The 19,731-nt window shown below is 40.9% G+C and overlaps 1 protein-coding gene across 1 annotated transcript; it reads right to left on the bottom strand.

The window, feature by feature from the left end:
* Positions 1–1,587: 1,587 nt before the first annotated feature.
* Dyro (Dpt-YFP repressor by overexpression) lies at positions 1,588–8,238 on the bottom strand. Its single transcript, XM_017234634.3, has 3 exons — positions 6,884–8,238; positions 4,334–4,405; positions 1,588–3,293 (listed from the first exon to the last, which is right to left on the bottom strand). Exons 1-3 carry the CDS (start codon positions 7,673–7,675, stop codon positions 2,439–2,441), a joined length of 1,719 nt encoding a protein of 572 aa, XP_017090123.2. The 5' UTR covers positions 7,676–8,238; the 3' UTR covers positions 1,588–2,438.
* Positions 8,239–19,731: the final 11,493 nt, after the last annotated feature.

Raw genomic sequence — 19,731 nt, forward strand, 5'->3', positions numbered from 1 at the left:
CAAAAAAGCTTGGCGGCAACAACGACAACCGTCAACATGGGTGTTGATGTGTTTTCAAAAACATTGCGTCATTTCCAGATGGCAAGCACCATGCCAATTTTTTTCCATTTTCTTTATTTTTTATTTTTTTTGCTAAAACCCCTTTTCAGAGCCCCCCATGGCAGTTGGACGCCACTGACAAGTAAAAAGCAGAGACCCACTGGCAGACGATCGAATGGCAGCGTACGTTGATTTCGTAGAAAAACTGGGCGAATTCTACGAACTGAACTTGGGGGATGTCGACGTCTATATCTCAAAACAAATATCGGGTCTGTATATCTCGCTTTAAGTATATATGTTCTGTGTACACGAACATGATTGATATTTGCTTGCCATGATTACTCGCAGTTGCAGATAAAATTGTAGACAAGATACGAACTCTCTTTGTGGAACACGAAATGTACTTACAATTTTTTATTTGATATTAGTAGAGTTTCTTGTTTCTTTAAAAGAAATAGCAAGAGCTGTTGAAATATCTATGCCACATCCGCATATAGAACCTTTGGAATGAGCTATAATTGGATGAGGCTTAATCTGCACTTTCAGACAGTTGGGCGACTTCTTAAAGCTGCAGGGGAATGCTTTCTTCTACCACCAGATTACTTCACCAGATGATACCCAATGACCTTAAATAACCTATTTCCAAACGCTGTCACATTCAGTTATTTATTTACGTACTGGACTAAAGTCAAATACAAATATTTGTGCTGGGCTTAGGCTTTTCTTTGATCAGCTAAAAGCCGTGGGTGGTTTTGCTTTTCTTTTCGAGACTGAAAACCTACGTCAATGCCGGGATCAATGGGATTAGGCACCACTATTGTAGTGCTCCATTTATCAATTTTAACACTTTATCATCTGTTTTTCAAACAAACAAGCTGTTTGGGCTGTAATTTATCACAAAAGTTATACTGTTTACTTGGCAAATACATTTAATGTACAATTATTTTATTTTATTGATTTTATTGAGTTGGGATTACCACACACCTATTTCTGTAACCGATTTTAGCAGAATTTTAAATGTTGTTAATAGCGAATGCATATTTGTTTTGAATTGATTATTCAATTTGCGTCAGAGCTGCTCAAGTCACTAAAATATATATAAATAAATATTTTGAATCAAAGATCGAAAGCCGTAACTATAGGCCTAGAATCCCAAGGGTTTATGGCCCGAAAAAGTAAAATTTTCTTAGGCCGTGCCATAAAAGATAAATGAATTATTATCGCTTTTCCTGAATGTATATAGTATTTTTTGAATTGTTTATTTAGCAATTAATGATTGCCTAGTTCTTTGATACAGTTGAGAGCGTTTGTGATTTATGGACAAGACCCTCGACTCGAATACATCCATCCAGTATGAATATGAATAATCACATTGAAGGCGAAACAACGAGCCTCATTGTTCTGGGCCCCCAGTTGGAATAATTGGGCAATACCGTGAGCCACACAATCGGGCTTACTCAATAAGGATTTCAGTCACAATAAGGCGTAATAAGTGATATTATTACGATTCTAAATATCCATTCATAATAAAAAAACAACCACACTGAATCATTTTCAAAATGAAATTCAACATTTCTGCATTTTTATTTGGAGCAATCAGCACAGCTCGATCAAATTTAGTTATGCATAACAAAAATTAAGATTTGCACATTTCATGTTTCATTATTCTCTCACTATGTTTAACATTTTGTTTTTTTTAGACTATTTACATGGTAAGGATTATGCATACATATGCGATAAAAATTTTAATTAAATTTACATGTTATTACGGCTTCATTTATTTGTTTTTTTTTTTTTGTAGGGTTTTTATGCATAAGATAACAAGGCTTAATTGACTAAAAAAATAAAGGCACCTGAGTTCAAAGTGTTATTGCCAAAAATTACTAATAAAACGAAAAATCAAAAATATATAATATAGTATATATAACGTTGGTGAAATCAAAAAAACAATAATCATTATTTCAAAAAATAAAAAATAAAAATTAGATTACATACGTATATGTATAAATGGGTAACGTAAAGCATTTATAATTAATTCAATTTAATTAATGGTATGTTTGTTTCAACTCCTTTTTGCACTCCTTTCTTTTTTTTTGATTTGTTGACTGACTTCTTGGATCCTTTCTCACTGATATCGTTTCATATATATATATATTATTATTTGTTTTACATACATTTGTATAAAGATATAAAGTACTTATATGGTCTTTGTCCCTGAATGAAATGCTTCCCTCCCCCCACTTAGAAGGCTTAGAATTGTTGGCTCTGGTTTCGCGACCCATTGTTGCTTTGCTGACTAGTGCGTTCTTGGTGTCTCTCACTTATAACTCTGTAGTTTTGGCTTAGGAGTTCCTCCTAACCTGGCTAATATTTCCCTAAAAATTGTTTAGTTAGTTATACTATTGCATCTTGTAGAGCTGCGGTGGCTCCTTGGTGGCCGGTATACCATGATCGTACTTTCCCAGCTCGGCCTCGTACAGCAGATTGTTGATCAAGTGCTTCACCACTATCTTCGACTTGGATGTCTTCAGCTTACGAATGGTGATGGCCACATACTCCCCGAATACGCCGTACTCGTCCACATGATTGGCACTCAGGCCGCCGCCCCCGTTGAGTGGTTTGGGAGGCGTGGTGCAAGCACTGGACATTGGCGTTGCATCCAGGGATGTGGGGCTGGTGGTGTTGCTGGTGTTGTTATTGCTAGTATTATTGTTGTTGTTGTTGGTATTATTGGTAGTGCCTGACGTTGCCGACGTTGAGAGATCACGATCACGATCACGTTTTTGTGCCATGTTACTGGAATGTTGTTGTTGTTGCTGTTGCTGCTGCAGTTGCAACGACTGCTGAAGCTGATGCTGATGCTGGTGGTTGTGGTTATGAGTGTGGCTGTTGTGGTGATTCTGCCCCTGCCCGTTGCAATGGCTAATGCTCAGGCTGTGGCTGTGGCTGTGGTTAAAGTGCTGTTGCAGCGCCTGAAATGCGAGCTGGCTGTGGTTCATCTGCTGCCCGGTGGATCCGCCCACCGACGGCACGCCTCCTCCCGCCTTGATCGGCGTCAATGTCAGGGCGCCCACAACATGTTCCACACCCCCCATGCCACCTCCGACACTACCCCCACCGCTGCCGCACTCGTCCATCGGCAGCGCCTTACGTTTGCGGTGGTTGTAGGTCAGATCCGTCGGCTTGTAGTAATTTATGGGCGACGGCGTGCACGTTCGCCGCTCCAGCATCCCCAGATCCGATTCGTGTTCGATCTGATGGGTTGAAATAATATAAAAAAAAAAGAAAAGAAAAACGAAGAAAATATAAAATGGGCTAAAGATACAATAAATTAAGCAAGTATGTGGTTTGAAAGCCAAAAAACCATATATCCGGCTTGCAAAAAAACAACTGACTGACTGCCCGCCCTTAATTATTTTTCTCACTTGAAATTTTTCAACATTTTGAAGAAGGATGAGGTCTTCCGTTGCCCTTCGGGTAAGATCTGCTAAACATTTCATCAGCTCGGATTGTTTATTTTCCGCAAAGATGGGCCCGTCAGTAAAAAAAAACCGGAACCTGTTTTGATTTTAAATTTATAATCGCGATGATACATTTATAGTACAAACGACTGACGAAATCATCGACCTGTTATTTCATCAACTATTTACCAGATGCCCATCGTCTATATATTATTGTCTATATTAGTAGACAAACAATCGAGTCTAAGGTGTCTAGACCCTAGAGTCTAGAGCTGGAAAGTGTCGCGATAAGACCCCCATTGCATTGCGGGCATAGCCCCCCAGTCTGAAGCAAAATTGTCTTAAAATATAAATTAATTTTCTAATTCCAAATTCGAAATGATTCACTGACTTTGACTGCTTATCGGGGGGAAGATATACGGATGTATTATATCTCCCATGGCAACAGCACTGACCTTCAGTAATTATAAACTTTCAATGGTCAATGTTCAGGTTTATGACGTCTACGAATGATTAGATTCGTCATCGAATCGAGTTAGTTACAAAAAAAATATGCAGTTTTGCTTATCAATTAAGTGGAATTATCAACCGGAAATCTTATCTCATAGAGGGGGTTTAGAGTTTGTAACTAGAAACTGGTAACTGCATTTTTTGCAAAGATTTGGTTTTTTTTTTTTAAGTTTTTTATAATTAAGCCCATGTCAGTTAATCCACAAAAAATACCCACAAATTATTATTACTAAAAAAAACTGTTAAATTATCTTTAGAAAAAAAAACCTCTTCAACCTGTCAAATTAATTAAAAAGCGATAACAATCAACGGCGGGTACTTACAATTTCGGTTTTCACATCTTCGGCGCTGATATTGCAGTAATTTTCGCCATCCAAATCGGAAGAGGAACGTGTCTGCGAAATATCGAACAAAAAAAATATATATATAAAATTAGCAAAGACCGCAGAATACAAAAAAAAAAAAACAAACAATTATGCTAGTGTTGAGAATTTGCCAGACAAATAATAAAATAAAAAAAAATACAAATAATAATAATAGTGGACAGACGCAAAAAAAAAGCGAGAAACGCGAGAAGAAATAGAAAACAAATTAGAATAATAATAAAAAAAAAATAAAAATACTCAAGCCGAGTCGGGCTGCTGGCGATTAAATTAGTCACGGTGGGGCAAGGTGAGGCGGGGAGTGGCAGCCAAAGTCAACACCGAAGTGGACCAACGGGTGGACAGAACCAGCAGACAGACGCGAGACGGCCAACAACACACGAGCAATAATATAAGAAATATTCTTAAGAAAATAACCGAATCAAAAATACTCTTAAAAATAATATTTTAGGTCGAAATTATTGGACTTTTTATAGATTGGTTTAAATAAATATCACAAATTAGCAAATATCTTAAAAAAAGAAGCGATCAAGTCCGTTACTAGGCGCCAAGCTAAGCCCAGCAAAGCTCCAAGGGGAAAGCTCTTCCCCCACGATGGGGGGAGCTTCTGCCCATATTGCCCGTACTCTCTTTCGGGAGAGAATCAAATGGAAACCGAATGAGCGAACGAAACGAAGCAGCAATAACAAAACGCAATCCAGCAACTTGCTATATTGGAGCGGTTGCTGCTGCTGCTGCTGCTGTTTCGGGGGCGGGCTATATACATATGCGAGGGGCAGAGTGGGCGGGGTGTGGCCTAGGGGCAGGGTCGGTGCAAAACGTGGGGCTGCTGCCGATTTCTACGGCTGATGCAACAACACACATCTGTATGCATTATAGATATATGTATGTATGTATGTATATGGCTGTTAGAGCGTACATATATTAAATGGTCGCAGCAGAAGCGGCAGCGCAAATCAAAGCCAGTTGACACACACACAATGGCATACTAACACCAATACTGGCTTATCAAGCGCAACGCAATAACATTGAGCTAGCAGTGGGCACAGTGGGTCATTAAATTAGTTACTAATAATGGTGTTTGATATGAAATATTTTATATTTCTAAAAAGATACTTATATAAATTAATATGTATATAAAGCTAACATTTATTTATTAATACTGTTAGTTAATCAATTTTATACACTTTTTTAAAACCATTTAAAAAAAAAAAAATTTATTAAAGGAAAAAAAAAAGTTTTAAACAGGGCTGCCTACATAAAGGAAATATCACGTATACGACACGTATGCCCCAGCTATCTGTACAGTTCTTAACAGTTCTTAATAAAACCAAATGTTTAAAACAATTTTGTATACATCTTAATTTCACTTATACTTACACATTACTTACAACAATATTTTCTTTAAAAAGTCTTTCCTACTTGCTTTAAATTACTTGCTGAAAAAAATAACCTTACGTCCTGTATTCCCTATTGACAGCTTTTAATATTTTTATATTTATATTACATTTTATATTACACACTTTTATATGTAAATCGCCTTAAAAACACTATCAAAACTAACAAAAAGCAAAAAATAGTACTTTAAAAAAATATTGCCTACATTTCGGGGCCGTTGCATAACATATTACTCATACGACCTGTTAGCCCTATTTGTCAGCTTTAAATATTTTTAGTTTACATTTTACACTTATTTATGTGAAATCTTTTAAGAACACTAACAAACCTAATAAAAATTAAAAAAATAATATTTTCAAAAAATGTAGCCTACATTTCGGAGCCCGTACATAACATATTACTCATACGACAGGTAAGCCGAAACTGTTGGCTTCAAAAATGTAGAACTTTTGTTATTTGCAGTTTTCTTTGAATTGTTTTTTATATGATTAAATTTAAAAAAATATTGTAAATAATTTGATTTGTTCAATCCCTAAGCACGTGTTGGAAATTACGTATACGCCACCTAAGCCAATTACATAATCACTCTTGTTATCTACTTTCTTATTGAATATTTAATAAAAAAATGATGTTCTGAGGAAGATAAAAGTTCATTGTGGTCTTGGGAGAACAAATGATTAAGAAAAGGTTCGTATTCGTGATAAGAAAATTAAGTATACGACCCATATGACAATTACATAAGCACTACTTTTTTTTAAGCTTCATTTTAATAGCTTGCACTAAACATAACCTAGAAAAACAGCTTCTAATTCCAATTACGGCCCACTGTGCGCCACCAGTTGCGCCGCTGCTGCTGCTGACGAACCGCTAGACAGCGGCGACAGCGACAGCAGCGCGTGTGCTGCCTGCTGCCGCAAAACAAGTCAAACCACTCACACTCACACTCACACTCTAGCAGCCGCGCATGCAAAGCTCCACGAAAATGAGAAGCAAAAGAAAACAAAGACAACAACAATAACAAGAGACTGTCGCATGCAAAATACATATGTATGAAAAGTCAAAAAATGGGCGGTTTAGGCCTCATGGTCTTACCACAGCCGCTGAGGAGGATTCGGGCCGAGTACCAGCTCCAGCTGCCTCCTCGAGATCGCCCGCCTCCAGGTCCATATCACCATCGACGTCGGCGGGGTCCGTTTCCCGCTCCCGGTCCCTGGCATTGGCGGCTGCAGCGGCAGCTGCCACAGCGGCCACTGTGGCGGCAAAGCGGGCGGCCAGCTCCTCGTGCTGCTGGTCCATAGAGTCCCGCCCCCGGTCTATGATTACTTTCTGCTGCCCGTCCACCTTCAGTTGCTCCAGATCCAGGCTGTGCATCAGGGCCAGCTTCTCGTCGGGCTCCGTTTCCTGGTCGTTGTCCCGGTCAGGGGTCACCTGATCGCGCTCCCCATCCAGAATGAATCGTATCGCCTCGTAGGCGAACCACATGGGCTGGTAGTGGACGCCGCGGCTGCGCCCGCTGAGGACTTTGCCGTGCTCGCGGTGGAAGGAGCTGCGCAGCGACTTGATCTTGGAGCGGATGGAGCGGATCTCCGTGCCGTACTTGGAGCTGAGGAGCTTGAGGGCCTCGTACTTGGTCTGCTTAATGTGGTAGCCCTTGGTGTTGGGATCCCAGAGCACGCGCTGCCGGCGATAGTCCTCGATGAAGCTAAGGATCGTCGAGCGGGACCATTCGATGCGATCCGCTGGCGTTGCTGCTGCATTTGGTGGGGACGACGTCGGCAGCGGCAGGGGCAGCGCTGTAGCAGAGGCAACATCTGAGGCAATCAACGCTATGGCATTGGAGTTGGCATCGAGCTTGAACTGCGCTGCGGCTGCGCTGCTGGACATGCTGGTGAAAGTTTCCCGAAATGGGGGGGGAGGAAGGTGGTGGTGCGTTTTGTGGGTGGTGCTGGTGCTGGCGGTGGCGGTGTCGGTGGTGGTGGTAGGAGGAAGAGAGAGAGAGGGAGGCCGCAGGCTGAAAAGCGAACGCAACGCAACGGCAACGCGACGAAAAAAGCGTCCACAACACGTTGCTTTTGACTTTCGACTGGCGGTTGGCGGCAGAGGCGAGCGTTGGGTTGTGGCAGCAGCGGCAAGTGTGACGGCGGCGGCAGCGGCGGCGGCCAGCTCAGCTGCACTTTGTGCGAGAGAGAGGGAGTGAGAGCGCCAGTGCGCTATACCGAGCTACGTAGCTTCGTCCAAAATCAACGTAAAGGTGTGCGGCTCGCTCCCTCTCTCACACCCGCTCTTCTCTTTCTGTTTTTTTTTTTTTTTTGTTTGTTTCGATGGTGTGAGTGCTGCAGCAGGCGGGCTTTTATTTCTGTTTTTTTTTGCTTTTTGCGCGACCTGTTGTTGCTTGTCTGATAATGGCAGCCTTTGTTGTTGTTGCTGGTGGTGGTGGTGGTGGTGTTGCTGCTGCTGCCGCTGGTGGTGGTGCTGGCGTTTCTATTTGCTATCAGTTGTTTTTATTGCATGTTGTTGTTGGAGTGTTGTTGAAATTATTGTTATTGTTATTCTTGCTGTTTTGTGGTTAATGGTGTAGTTGTTGTTGTTGTTGTAATTGCTTGTGGTATGGTTTTTCAATGTTGCTTCTGCTTCTCCTCTTGTTGTTGTTGTTGGTTGGTTGGTGGAGTTGCTCTTGAAGTGATTGCAACTGTTGTTGTTGTTGTTATTATTATTGGTATTATGGCTACTACTAGATCTAGTGTTGCTGTTGCTGCTGCGGATGGTGTTGCTGCTGCTGCTGCTGCTGCTCCGTCGTGGTGTTTTTTTTTTTGTCGCCACTTCGTCGACGCTCGTTCGTCGCTCGTCGTTCGCTGTTGAAATCACGATTTGTACTAATTTCACATATTTAAACTGTGTGTGGCATGCGCGCTGCTCCAAACGGGCCGGTTGCTTCTGTTGTTGTTCTTGTTGTTGTTGCTGCTGCTGTTGGCCGTAAGTTCGTCACTTGCTTCTGCTCCCCCGCTACCACTAAGCAGCACACCTTTTTCGATTTGCTCGTGTCGCGACTTGGCGATCGTTGCTGTTGCTGCTGGTGCTGCTGCCGCTGTTGCTGTCGTCAACAGCCACACGTTGCACAGTGGGGCCGATCGGTGTGCGCATGTGGCAACGGCTGCCAACATCATCGGCGGCCATGAGAGATGCTGGAGGCACACAACCAACCTCACACACCAACAACATCTGGGCACAGTCTATTTATAAATGGCAACGGTACAGTGTGGCAGTTGCAGTTGGCATGTTGCAAGTAGGGGTTTATGAATAAATAATTATTATAACTAAATGAGGTCTTTATTTTAACAAATTTTTAAAATTAAAGATTAATTTTAATTAAAATACTTCTTAACACTTGTGGCTCTCGTATCGCCCCACACCTGACCCTTATCACTCGCCCCACTGTGCTTTGGCAGCTAAAGCTGTAAATATTGTTGCCGCTGTCGCTGCCTGGTCCTCTCATTCTTCCGCCCCTCCCCACCGCTCTACACCGCCCACAAGCTCTCGCACTTCTCTCATCAGCACGGCTGAGAAGTTGTTATCGTTGCCACTGTAGTTGTTGTTGCTGCTGGTGCTGTTGTTGGACAAAGCAAAAAAAAAAAAAAAAAATACAAAATAATAAACCAAAAACAAATACAAAAAAAGCTCAAAAACACGGTAACAAATTTAGCGAATCAGCAAAATAACAGAAAAAGAATCGAAAAAGGAATTGCATTTCACGGCGAATTTGGACGCTTTTGGGTATATGCCTTGTTGTTGTTGTTATTTTTTATTCGAAATACCCTAATATAGTGCATTCGGAATTCTCATTGAAGATCGCAATGCCAAACATTAAAATGCACTAACCCATTAATGGTTGAAACCAAATCGGTAGTGGTAATAGAAAAAGATTCTAAAATTTCTTAGATTTTTTTTCCGAAAGAGTACTTAAAAGTTCGACCTTTATTTTGCCTATGAGTGACAGGGCCAAGAGTACGGAGAGTGTGTGGTAGGGTAAGGTATAGAGTGCTGTTTCTCACGTAGGCAGAATTTTGTTTTCTTAACCTCCTCCTGTCACCTTAACATTTTGTCTTTTTTTTGAGTGCATCTTTATTTATGTCATAGTGGGATATTGCGTGTCCTAAGCCACGTGCGAATAAAGGTAAAAAATTCTCCGAATTTCGATGTCACACTTTTAACACTCAGAAGTGTAAAAATTGCACACAGACACACACACATACACTGATAATTGGAGCGCCTTGTAGCGGACTTCTCTTCTTATCACTTTTGCATTTCCCCCTTGCACAATCGCTCCATCTCTGTCTGTCACCTGTGCCCGAGCTCCCCCTGCGCCCGCTCTCTCTCCAGCGCGCCACAGCTGTTTTGCATTGCGGAAGCTTTCGCTTCTTCGACTTGTGCTTCTTCTTTTTTAGTGCCCACCTTAACGGCTCATTATCAGGCTGTGTCGCTGTCGCAGTTGGCGTCGCAGGCGACGTCGACCGTGGCAGCGACGTGTTTGCCGCACCTACGATAACGGGCAATAAGCTGACATTTTCATGCACCTCGTGGGGTGATCGGCTTGGAGGACATACAGTTGCACCCTACATACATACATAAGTTGGGGGCAGTGTTGGAAAAGTTTAAAAATAATGTAAATGAAAATATATAGTTGCTCAGCACTGGATTTTATTCAGTTTTTAATTAAATTAATCCGATTTCCTTGGCCCATGGACGTGCTTTTAATTGCCTATTTTAATAGCGTGTGCTAGCACCCAATTACACCAATTGCAGCGTGACTATAAAGCATTATAAACCGCCCAAAAATTGACGTCGACTGCGTCAGGGCAAACGACTCTCAACGTCAGCGATGTGGCGCGCAAAGCTTTTTGCATTCAATTCTCGCTCCAGGTTGACAAATTGACGTTCAAAGTTGTTTGCGCAGCATTTCAGTTGCAGTTTCGGTTACGTTGCTAAGACCCCACGTCCCACTGTCCCCACGTCTAACCGTAATGCCCACTCTTTTTGGCCAACACTCTCCGTTATCCATCCTCGTTGCTCTCCCATTCAGGTTCCTTATTACGTTATGATTCTCCACGGCACTCTCTCCTTCTCGCTGCTAACTTAAAATTTAAGTGCGATTGAGTGGACGATAGATTACAGTGGTATAGGAAAGTTTAAAACGGGAGAATTATATTAAAAATTAAAAATAAATAAACAAATAAATATGTTTTTTTGAAAAATGTATAATACTGACTAATAATATTATTTTTATAATAATATTTTTTTCTTTTTGTATCTCAACTTGTTAGCATCACTGTTCGCCTAGGAAATATATAAATTGCATTTTCTGTTCCTGTTGCTGTTGTCGTTATTGTTGTTGTTGCCATTTCAGTTTGTCATTGCCATCTAAAATGCATTGAGCTGTCACATTAGAGCAGCAACTCGATACGTTAGTTCCCCAACACCCGTACTATGACCACCCTTGCCACCCTCTCCTTCATTACAGGAGCTCAGCATTTTACTTACTGGTTTTTTTTTATTATACTCTACTTTTTCTTCTTCTTATTTTTATCAATCAACTTTGAAGGTGTTACTGCAGTGGAAGTTGGTTGATGTTGCTGGTGAGACTGATATTATTGCTGCTATAAGTGTTGGTGTTGGTGTAAGTGTTGATGTTGCAGCTACCGTTGCGTGCACTTTGGTGAAAATGGCTGTTGACGTTGGCTATATGGAATACTTATAAGTAAAAATACATATTTTTATTCAATTTCCAACATCACGCCGGGACGTCGCCACTTTGCCATTGTCTTTTGTTATTTTTGCAATTGCCCTGGCAGTGATCCACCCACCTCCCCATTACCTCAAGTCCCCCTCCACTCCCCACTAACCCTCTGTGTTTGTTGTTTATCTGATGATGTTTTTGCTCCCCACTTTTTTTTTTTTTTCAATTATGCAGTGCACAATGGTTTTCCTTCCATTTTTTTGCAACTCTCCCCCGGGGGCAACTGTGCAACTGCTTGAATGCTCGACTGTTTAGCCTGTCGGATTAGCCACGCAGCTGTCGCCGCAGTGGAAAAGCATTTCCCTATTTCCTTGTGGCTCTGCTCCAGTCGCTGTCTCTCCTTTTCCGCCAGTTGCCTTCTAACTGCAGTGGGTTGTTGCCTTTTTTTCGCCAAGCTTAGAAATGAGGTTTAAAACTAAGACTGCACAGAGGAAAATACAATTTTTTTAAGGAAAAATATTCTAGTTTTACTATATTATTTATGTATATTTTATTTAATTAATTTTAAAGCCAAACTTATGTCTAAAACATTTTTAATCTTAAGCAGATTTAAGCAGATAACTACTACTTAATGATATGCTAAGCTTTATTATTTTCTCCATTTGCCGTCATAAGCCTGCTCCTGAGCGTTTATTTATGTATTTAGCCATTTGCAGTTGCTTGAGTTTTGCCACTGATGCGTATCTGATGGATACCCGGTCCAGTCCAGTCGCAGTCGTAGTCCGGTTGGACGGGGCTTAGGTGCTAACGGGAAGTCGCCTCGCCGTTGAGTGAGCGGCCAAAGGAAGTGTATTTGAATGAATGCACATCTGATAAAGCCTAATACCCATGGACAGGCTAGTACTCACTCGAGTGGTCGGCACTTGGGATCCGTTTAATTAGCTTTTTGCAAAGACTGTCGGCCAAAACGCCAACGCCAATGCCAACTTTGTTTGTTCATTGAAGAGTTAAGAGGTGGCTCTACCTATGTATGATCAAGACCTTTATCTACAAAACATTTTAATTAAATAAAAAAAAAATCAATAGTCTAGTATTATGTTACATATTCTAGGCAAATCCCGAACCCTAATTACGAAATCCCTTCCTTATCCTTAGTAGGTTGCTTAAGGAATCCATCCGTACCCTTGGGCGGTTATAGCAGAAAAGAATATACTTGCAGATACACGTCCACCTCCGACGTCCTTCGTCCTTCGTCCTTGGTATTTTCGTTTACCCGTTTGCTGGTCCTGGAAAGTTTCGGGCATTCATTTAATTAGAATCCAAATCATTTGATAGGTACAAAGCCCTTAGTCATAGTGGCTCCTGTCCCCTGGAGACTATTCTATTGACATTGTTCGCAAAGTTTCGGCTTTTTCGGAGAGCTATGGGTTGGGAGGGTATGGTGTGGCGGAGGATGGGTTCGAGTTGTTTTGTTGGCAAAGTTTCACAATATTTTTCTGCTGAAAAGATGCTAAAGGGTTGGCCGGGTCGGTGTGGCACAGGAGTGGAGTGGCACAGGATGTGGGTGGGGAAACTCGGTCCGGTGAATGATAACGGTGTATGTACAGTCGTCGACACCCTCTTTCAATTTTCGCATCAAACTTGGCTATTACCCTCGCTTCCTCCCCTCCCCTCCCCTCCTCACTGCTTGGTCACTCATTGTTCTCTGTGTTTACTTTGCTACTTTAGTTCTTAGAGGCGAACTTTGAAAGGTGGAGGAGGGGAGTGGAAAAAGTGGGGGCGGAGCAACCTCCCCCAGGAAAAACAGCAACCACAACTTGTATATAGTAAAGTATGGTAGTACTCCCAATTCGCATGTCCTCCCCCTAATATAAACACCCACCGCCATTGACACAACTCCATCATTAAAACTTAAATGACCTTCCTGCGATGCTGCTCTGCTGATGATGAGGATTTCTTTTTGGGGGTCGACGCTTCAAACTTTGACTCCTGATATCGCACTTCCTCATTCCAACCCCCTTTTCCGAGGGCTCTCAGCTCTTCCGTCAGCTGCCGCTGACATTCTATTACTATATCTTTGAGAACTATCTTCATCTGTATCTGGACACGCATTAAATGCTTTCTATTTAATGAGTTCTCGCTTTCTTCCCTTATCTCTCAAATGGCAGAGAGAGAAAAAAAAATATTGCCAAAAATATATCATAAATTGTAGATGACTTAAGGACTCTAGGACTTTAATAAGAAAGGTATTAGGTATTAAAAGATATGCCTAATGAACCATATCAAGTCTTATTAAGTTTCTCCCTGTGCATTCTATGAATTTACATGTTCCCCAAGCTCTGACTGTTTAATTGCCTGGACCAGGATCCGGACACGGACCAGGATCCGGCATATGCTTCCTTGCAGATGGGTTGCCCAGATCTATCACACTAGCTATATATGTAGGTCTTTGACTCATTTATCATGTGTCAGAATGTTTAACTAAATGGCACTTTGCCGAAAAAGTTTTCCATGGTGAGGCGATGGTGAGGTTCTGGGGGCGAGTGTTTGCTAAGTAGTTAGTTTTAATAGTTAGCCACTCGCCGGCCAACATAAATAACTGGCCACGCAACTGCGTTTCTACCGCCCTCTATCCTGCTTTAGGGCCAAGTCAAGAAAGTGCTAACAATCTTCGAGATACTTTGCGGACGTTGTTAGCGTGATGAATGAGTCGCATTCAGAGTGCGGGGCACATGTGGGGGTGAATCCGGTCAGAGGAGGAGGCGGTGACAGGACTACAAGACATAATTATATGCAGCAACAGTCCTGGCAACCAAATATCTTAATCAGAATTTTCCATTAGCTTTTCTTTTGGGTTAAGACAGGGTAAGACAAGAAGGCGTAAACTTTTTACCCCAAAAAATAATGGCTTCCTTTAGGAATAAAATAATATTTGGAGAATGAATTTCTTGAAATATCTTTTTAAAGAAAGATTTATTGAAATATTCTGCCAGAAGTTTTCCATTTTTTTCGTTTGCAATTTTAATATTCCCCCTTTTTCCTGTCAATACCAAACATCACATATAATAATGCCTAAATGAAGTGAACCCACCATAATCGCATTTTTTTTTTTCGTACAACCTTTTTGATTGCTTCTACATGTTTTTCGATAAATATTATACACATACATATATATATGGCTATCCCTTAATGATTCTGCGTTACCCTAATGGACACGCCTCACCATCCATCGTATAGTTGAAGGATTCCCGGTATGACATTAAACATCATTGATAGCTGCTCCTCATGTGCAAAACATTCGATTCGGTTTTTGTTGAATTGGTGGAAATTGCATGCTCTGCTCGGCGAGGGTCTTTAATAGCCAACCCTCTTCCGGTGAAAAGGTTCCGTTCAGGTCAAATGAAGGAGGAGGGGCTCTTTTTAACGGATAGGTGGGGTGGATTTTGTTGGTGACAACTCGCGAGCTATGGGACCTTTGTCGCTGTCGGGGGCCGCTTGATATTTGCATCTCATAGAACGGTCAATTGAGGGTTCGCCTCGTTATCAGAGATGGTTTGGCAAAGTCGGGGAAAAAAATATATACATATATAAATTCCAGTATGCCATTTCCCTTTACCGTTACGGATGACAACACTGAGGAAAAAATAGATGTTTTTAGGGAAATATTAAATTGGGAAATAGGGTAAAGACTTGTTTGTTTAATATTTTTAATATTTGAAAGAGCGAAGATAAAGAAAGGTTACATAGAAATTTAATGCATTTTTATTCAAGCATTCTTATAAGTAGTTCTTTGAATTTCTTATAAATAATAAAGATTCTTATAAATATTATTAAATTAAATGAAACTAAAAGTTTGACATTACATCGCTACTAAGATTTCTGCCAAAAAATTTAACAAAAACTAACAAATACTGTTATAGACATTTAATAAAAAATTACAGATTCAAGAATTATGTAGGTAAGGGTATAGATTAGTAAAGATATAGTTATATAATATTTAGGTATATTTATTTTGCAAAATCTGATCACCCCTAAAACCTCATAGTTTTCTTTCAGTTATTGCCATTCTTTCGGATATCTGATATGTTTTTATTTATATATCCCTATATCTATATGTATTAACCATTTTCCAGTGTATATATTTAACATTGCCTTTTGCCATTCCCATTTCCGCCTGCTGCCTGGTGCCTTCTGGCCCCCCATACTCTCGTCCTTCTCTGCACATCGTTTGCTGTGCGTAATATCCTGCTCCTGCTGCGTTTTATGCCTGCCCTTTTCGCCCCTACCCCTTACACGGCTCCTTTGGCCCATTCCCGAGGGTTGGGCCCAACACTTTCCGCAATAAGTGTATTTACTTTGGGCCTCGCTTCTGCTCGGCGACTCTGGCAATGGGTTTCGTAATAATGGATTTCATTAAGGCGCGGGCAACTATGCAGGACAATGCCTCAGCTACAGCTTCAGCTTTCAGCCTCCTTTGCCACTCTTTCTGCCACAGTGTGCGCTAGTGTGTGTGTGTGCCTCATCCTGACATCAACGCCAATTCAAAGTACGCCATGCGTAACAAATAAATTCATTAAGCGCAGCCAATGCCGCTCAAACATTATCATCAATGGGCAGAGGCCAACAAAAGGAGCAGCCTGGGAGAAGGAGGAGGAGGAGGAGGGCAAGGGTGGTGTGTGGCAAGGGGGTCAGCATGGTTAGTGGCACCGGTAACCGGCTGACTGAATGATAATAACAAAAGCCGCTAGGCTTGGCACGCGTAATTAAGCCGCATGTACGGTATGCACTTGGAGAAATATTAAAAAAAATAAAATATACATAAATATATACTCTAAAGATCCTTAAAAAGTATTCCCTTTATACCTCTAAATATTTCCTTAATTTATTGATAAATATTTCTTTTATAAGTCCTTAATTTTCCCTCAGTGTGGAACCCATACTTTTTCCTCCGGTTCGATGTTTATGATTATGGGTAGCACCGAAAAATAGGCAGCCACCGTGGCGAGGTCCTGTGACCAGGATTAACGTGAAATTGTCAAGTGTTGCTGGTTTTGTTGTTGCCGCTTCAGCTGCTGCTGCTTCTGCTACTTTTGGCTCTTCCGCACCGGAAGCGTTTAATTAAAATGTATATGAGCCGTGAGCGAGTGAAAGATGAGAACACATTCCAGAATAATGGTAAAGGAGTGCTGGCAACCGCAGAGCAAAAGTTATGGATGCCCTGCGATACGCTGGCGCATCATAAATTTCAAATTAATCAATGGGCTTACGTCTGTTTGTCCTTCGAAGGAGGCGGGAGACCAAAGGCCTACGAGGCTTACAATGAAAATTGAAACTTACGAGAAGAAAACCGGAGAATGCATAAATTCCTGGAGTCCTGGAGCCCCCCGCATCCCCCAGATTTGCCACACTCATTTGTGGCAGGAGGCGTCCTACAATGACAGCCTGACACTTTTCCGCGATGGATGGAATCCTTGTGGTTTCCTTTTTGTTTTTGCGGTTTTGGGGGCTAGGTATGGGGGTGGGGAGCCTTGACTTGCAAATTGTCGGGCAGTTAACAAAACGCTGCTTTAATTGAGGTCCAAAATAGTGACAAGTGGTAAGGGTATTATTATGAAAGTGTTTTTTGATTCGGCTTTGGAGAATTTTGTCATTAATTTTTGACAAATTAATGGTAATTACTTGAGATATTAAAAGGGTGCTTTTAATAGAAGAGCTATTCGAAGCTGAAAACTTCAAAAATAATAACAAGTTTTCTTAATCAGTAATATTTTATCCATATTCTCGGAAAACTAAATGGTTTTATGTTTATTTTAGTTTAAAATTCAAGGAACTCTTTTAATAAATATTTTAAATAAATGTAGAACTCTTAACTGACATCATTTTAAGAGATTTTGTTTGATAACCAACACCCGAAACTAAAGCCAGAATTTCTCAATTTATTCCCCAGCGATGATCTAATGCCTTCAGGGTACCAACTTGTTTTGCTAATTTTGGCTAATAAATTTTAATTTAGCTTATTATCTTAAATTGTAATTTGTGTACCTTTATCAGCAATTAATCTCAAAACATTATGTAATATTTAATTTTAATTTGAATATGCCGTCATATTTGGTACCTTTAGTATCTATAAAAAAAGAATAGCATCTGGGCTTGGCCCTACAGACTGGCTAATTGCGGCCCTTTTCGGCTCTTGACTTTGGCCAAATGTATGGGCGGACCTCGGTGGATTCATTAGGCCACAAAATTGGAATTTATTGCGCAGATTTGAAAGCCATACGAAAACACACACAACAAACAGTGCCAGGTCAGGTCAGAGTTCCATCCCAGCACACGTGTGCGTCGGCCCAAAACGGAAAGAAGCCAAGAAACAAAAAAAAAAAAAACCCTTTTTGCCGGTCAGACCGACAAGAGGAACAATAATGGCGTAATGGGTTAATTAGCCATATCCAAGGCATGCCGATGCCCTAAAAGCCTTTCAGCTGCCCAACAATAAGTCAGCAAAGTGTTACAAATATCACACTTAACGGGGCCCAAAAAGAACTCACAACAATAAAAACAACTAACAAAAAAAAAATAGCCAAAAAGAAAAAAAAAACACTAACAGAAGAAACAGAACTCGACCCGGTAATTAATCAGAGGTAATAAGCGCAAAGTCAAAGGTAGAACTGCTCGTATTTCATGCGCGTATCCGTAAGATACGCAACAGTCGCCCTCACATGAAAATGGATATACAAATATGTATGTATATTTTATCCGGCCAATGAAAAACCAAAAAAAAAAAAGAATAAAAAAGCCAAGCGGGAAAACTAAAAAAAAAAATTAAATGTATTTACATAACTCCCACCGACGCGTCGGTCGGGCCGTGTTTTATGAAAAATGCCAAGCGGCAATGGCTCGAATAGCGTTTGCATTTCTCATAATCATAATTTACGCCAAAAAGGTCGTTCGGTCTTTGGCTCAAAGAGAACAGCTGACCTGGCTGTAACGGTTACACAATGGGCGGAAATGGTATTATAGTTTTTTAGGGGTTTTATTGAGGAAACTTGTTTAAGGTATTGTAATTATTTTTATATAATTATTTTCAGGTAAGAATTCTTTGGTTTTAATATTCAAAAACTTAAACATTAAAATTAAAAAAAATAAAGTTACAAGGAACATTTTATGTACAGTTTATAAAACATCTGAAACATTTGTTTTGAGATGGTTTTTTATTAAAATTTTATTTAATATATTTTTAATTATTTATAACTTCGTATACACTTATTTACATAGCTTAAAATCTTTACCATTACTTCTATTCCTTAGAAAAATGTTTAGGTTATATAGCTTACGTATTCATTTCAATCTTTAAATTTAATTAAAATTTTAGGTGGCACACCCACTGTACTACGCATATGCGTGATAATTTCGCGCCTCCAAGTCGGCTGAAAATGTTAATTAAATGATTTTCCCAGCCAGGCCTCGAATGGAAAACAAAAGCCACGATTGTGGCCACCGACCACTACTGACCGTCCACCACCAGTGGTTGAAGGTATTTTTTTTTGGTGGTTGCTAGCCAGGGCCGGAAAAGTGGCTCGAATTATGCATTACCAAAGGTATTTTGCGGCAGCGGCAGTGGCATATATTAGCGCCTAGATAGCGATCGGGGGGTCTAACCAGAGTTCCCGGGACCGGGTCAAATGATTTTGCATATCGCCGGGCCCCGGCCGTTGGTAAAAATGTCATGCGTAGAGTAGCTAAGGATGGGGGGGTCCGGCCGCGTGAGTGACGACTGACAGGGCCCTCGAATAGGGCCAGCTCACGCACAAGCCAAGGCTACTTTTTTTTGGCCCAAACCCGAAAGCAGGTGATGGCAGCAACGCCTCCCTGCCTTCCTTCCTTCCCACACGTCAACGCAACAAAGCCGAAAATTAGTTAACATTTTTGGTATTTGATGCCCTGCACCTGCCCTCATTAGCCCGGGTCCATTGCCTTTTCCTGGCAGCGTGGGAAGAAGACTATATACCCGATTCCTGAAAGTTCTGATTGTTCTACTCCTTGTGGCCCAGAAAGATCATTAGATTGAAATACGTTGTTGATCGATGATCCTCGATGAAGATGTCGTCTAAACAAGAGTAGTTATAAATGATCGAATCTACCCTGGATGTGGACATTAATCTTAATTGATTGAAATTGGTAAGACTCCGCCTCAGGACCACTACTGACGAAA

This window comes from Drosophila bipectinata, chromosome 3L (genome assembly GCF_030179905.1).
Source record: "Drosophila bipectinata strain 14024-0381.07 chromosome 3L, DbipHiC1v2, whole genome shotgun sequence".
Classification (NCBI taxonomy): domain Eukaryota; kingdom Metazoa; phylum Arthropoda; class Insecta; order Diptera; family Drosophilidae; genus Drosophila; species Drosophila bipectinata.